At 41.9% G+C, this 3,763-nt stretch overlaps 1 protein-coding gene across 1 annotated transcript in view; it reads right to left on the bottom strand.

Moving 5' to 3' along the window:
* Positions 1-227: 227 nt before the first annotated feature.
* Positions 228-3,763, bottom strand: part of LOC146961076 (RNA 2',3'-cyclic phosphatase angel2-like) — a 17,900-nt gene continuing 14,364 nt past the window's right edge. Inside the window, exons 6-9 of the mRNA XM_085770465.1 lie at positions 3,248-3,416; positions 2,420-2,489; positions 2,123-2,253; positions 228-412 (exon numbers count right to left, since the gene is read on the bottom strand). Coding sequence (XP_085626591.1) covers positions 246-412; positions 2,123-2,253; positions 2,420-2,489; positions 3,248-3,416 — 537 coding nt within the window. The 3' untranslated portion in view covers positions 228-245. The remainder of the gene's footprint in view (positions 413-2,122; positions 2,254-2,419; positions 2,490-3,247; positions 3,417-3,763) is intronic.

The following is a 3,763-nucleotide window of genomic DNA, read 5'->3' as shown; positions in this document are numbered from 1 at the left end:
TCATTAGTGGTCGGGAACACGTGACGTCAGACTGTAGTTTGAGTCCCTGACGTTAAAAAACCAACTGTTGGTTTAAAGGGATAGTTCAACATTTGCCATAATAATCCCTAGAGTGGTAGCAGTAGGTTCGTTACCTTTATTGATTAGGGATTATAATGGCAATGGGCCAATTTGCTTAAAAATGTTGGACTATCCCTTTAAAAAGACGTTGTTCAGTAGTTTCTTCCTCCTCTTCCTCCTCTTGGTCAGCTGTGCAGGCGGAAGCGAGCGAGCAGCGGCAGGTGGTCGGAGGAGTGGTGCTGATTGGGCAGAGAGTTGACCTCCTCCAGCTCTGATTGGCCGACCAGCGAGAGGCGGCTCAGCAGCTGGAGGCCACGCCCCCCGCGGTGGCGGGAGGGGGAGGGGGGCGGCGCTGTGGGGGAGAGGAGGAGTGATGTCAGAGAACAGGTAGAGAGAAAGAGTGTGTGTGTGTGTGGCAAGCGGATTTAAAGGGATAGTTCACCCAAAATTCAAATTTCCCTCATGTGGACTAAGGGCTGGGAGAAGTTTCAGAGTCCTCCGTGGCTTCTCTGAGTTACAGGGGGTCTCGGCGTAGCAGTGCATGTCCATATGACGGTTGCAAATGGATACCAACTGTCTTCGTAACAAAAAGACACACCAAAAAACATCCAAATACCTCCATGCTGCTCGTATGTAATGTCCCTCTTGTATTGAAATTGTCCCGAAAAAAATTTAATAAGTCTATATTTCAAGCTTGTTTTGCAGCGGAAGCTTCTTGAAGCTCCTCTTCCCGGTTCGTCGAATTTTTCGCATTTCGGGGCTTCAATACAAGAGGGACATTACATACGAGCAGCATGGAGGTATCAGGATGTTTTTTGGTGTGTCTTTTTGTTACGAAGACAGTTGGTATCCATTTGCAACCGTCATATGGACATGCACTGCTACGCCGAGACCCCCTGTAACTCAGAGAAGCCACGGAGGACTCTGAAACTTCTCCCAGCCCTTAGTCCACATGAGGGGGAGGAGATAATGAGGGAAATTTCAATTTTGGGTGAACTATTCTTTTAACATTTAAAAGCTAAGTTTGACTCTCCAGAATTAACATTGTAGATATCAACAACATCTTTCTGACTTGTAACAACAGTTTGAATAGTTGGATTTTTCATTCAAGCCCGAAAAAGTCGAAAAGAATATTTCCGATATCCACAACTACGTTCTTCCTAGGACAAATGACGTCACTGTAACCATTCATGTGTATGGGGTTTGTCATTACAGATATCTACAGTTCAGTTGCAGATATCCACCATGTGAATTACAGATATCTGTAACTGAATTATGACTAGTACTAATTCCAGTTTGAGATATCTACAACTTCATTTCACCTATAGTCAAAACGTAATTACAGATATCTGTAATTGAGGTGAATTAAAGATATCTTGAACTGGAATTATGACTAGTCAGAATCAAATTGTAGATATCTCAAACTGGAATTAGTACTAGTCGTAATTCAATACATAATTCACATAGTGGATATCTGCAACTGAACTGTAGATATCTGTAATGACAAACCCCATACACATGAATGGTTAAAGTGAAGGAAGAACGTAGTTGTGGAACTGAAATGTTCTTTTTGACAAGAGGTAAAACTGAATCACAGATATCTGGAATAAAAAATCCAACTATTTAAAATGCAGTTAGGACCAGTCAGAAAGACGTTGTTGATATCTATGATGTTAATTCCAGAGAGTCAAACTTAGCTTTTAAATGTTAAATCTGCTTGCCATACACAACTGTAGAATCAACTGTATTTTGCCCCGAATTACTGTGAACTGTAACCATGTTTATATACTGTATGTACTTTAAACTTAGGCCAAAATCGTTAGGCAAAAGTGACGTCATTTGTCCTATAGGAAGAACGTAGTTGCAGATATCTGAAATATTCTTTTTGACAAGAGGCAAAACTGAATTACAGATATCTACAACACATATCTAGTCTGGCTTTTAAATGTTAAAATGCCCTGCCATAGTGTGTGTGTGTGTGTGTGTGTGTGTGTGTGTGTGTGTGTGTGTGTGTGTGTGTGTTTGAGTGTGTGTGTGTGTGTGTGTGTGTGTGTGTGTGTACCCGGCGTGAACAGGATGTAGTCGACCGTCAGCGCCGTGCGAGAGTGGCAGGTGGTGATCTCCGGTCTCCCATCATGCATCAGGACGTGCTGGTAGGACGAGTGCAGCTTCAGGGTGTGTTCGATCTTCGCTCTGCACACGCACACACACACACACACACACACACACACACAGACACACACACACACACACACACACACACACCCACACACACCCACACACAGAGTTACTTACAGTCACAGACTTGAGCAGAAGAAACTCTGAGCTGTGATTGGTTGATTGGTTATTGATTGCTGACCTGTGAAACGCGGCAGCAGCGTTCGTGGCGACGTCGTCCACCGTCAGATTAGAGATGGCTCCTTCCACAGCTGCAACACACACACAGCTGTCAAACATCTGAACTAAACTAGATTAAAAACTAAACCTAAACCGAAATGTAACTAAGCTTCACAGTTGAATTAAAACTAAACTAGAACTCAACCACTATAAAACTAAACTAAACTGAAACTAAACTAAGCAGAAATTTAACTAAACTAAACCCAAGAAATATTAAACTAAACTGAAACTGAAACCAAAACTGAAACTAAACCTAAGATATATCAAACTAAACTAAACTAAATTTTATTAAAACTAAATTAGAACTCAACCAATATAAAACTAAACTAAACTAAGCTGAAATTCAACTAAACTAAACCTAAGATATATTAAAACTAAACTTAAGTGAGTTTAATTAAAACTAAACTAGAACTCAACTAATATCAAACTAAAACAAAACAAAACTGAAACTAAACTAAGCTGAAATTTAACTAAACCTAAAAAAATTTAAACTAAACTTCACTAAACTAAACTGAAACTAAAACTGAAACTGAACTGAAACTAAACTAACCGCACAGCAAAGATATATTAAACTGAACTTAAACTTAACTAAACTAAACTGAAAATAAACTAAACCTAAAATATATTAAAACTAAACTAAAACTCAACCAAAACCTAAACCTAAACCTTTCTGAAACTAGACAAAAAAGTCAACCTAGACGAAACAAAACCAAAACTAAACCTAATCTTTATTTAAACCAAGCTTCATTAAATCAAAACTAAAGGAAACTAAATCTGAACTCAGACTGACCGGTGGTGCTGGGGGGGGCCAGACTGGGGGGGTCCGTGCTGGGGGGCTCGGGGGGGTCAGCTGGCTGCGTGTCCTCGTACTGACACCGGTGGTTGATTCCTAAACTCTGAGACCAGAGAGGAGACGAGAGGAGGCGTTGTCCTCGGGGAGCGTCTTCCTGTCCAGACACCTGGAGAGGGGGGGGGGGGGGCGTTCAGCACACACAGCTGAGGAGGAGTGTCTGTCTGTGTGTGTGTGTCTGTTAGCGGTTTCACACTGGCAGAGCCCCGGAACGGTTCTGGTTCCCAAATGCAACTTTGAACCGGCCGGCGCGTTCACACTGAAAAAATAATTGGTTCGGAACCTGAAAAAAATTGTTGGTTTTTCCTTGCGAACGGTGACATCATCAGTGGGTGAGTCACTTAAGACGAGCAGGAAGGAGAAGGAAAGAAAGCAGGAAACCGTAACCATGTTATATTGGTGATTTCTGTACAGACAGAGCCCCGAGGCAGCGCTGCTCTTCTGTCCAATACACAC

The sequence above is a fragment of the Trachurus japonicus genome, chromosome 24 (assembly GCF_045865225.1).
Source record: "Trachurus japonicus isolate A0001 chromosome 24, Traja_1.0".
In the NCBI taxonomy this organism is placed as follows: Eukaryota; Metazoa; Chordata; class Actinopteri; order Carangiformes; family Carangidae; genus Trachurus; species Trachurus japonicus.
The sequence above is the reverse complement of the archived record's forward strand: the minus strand, read 5'-3'. Positions and strand labels throughout refer to the sequence as shown.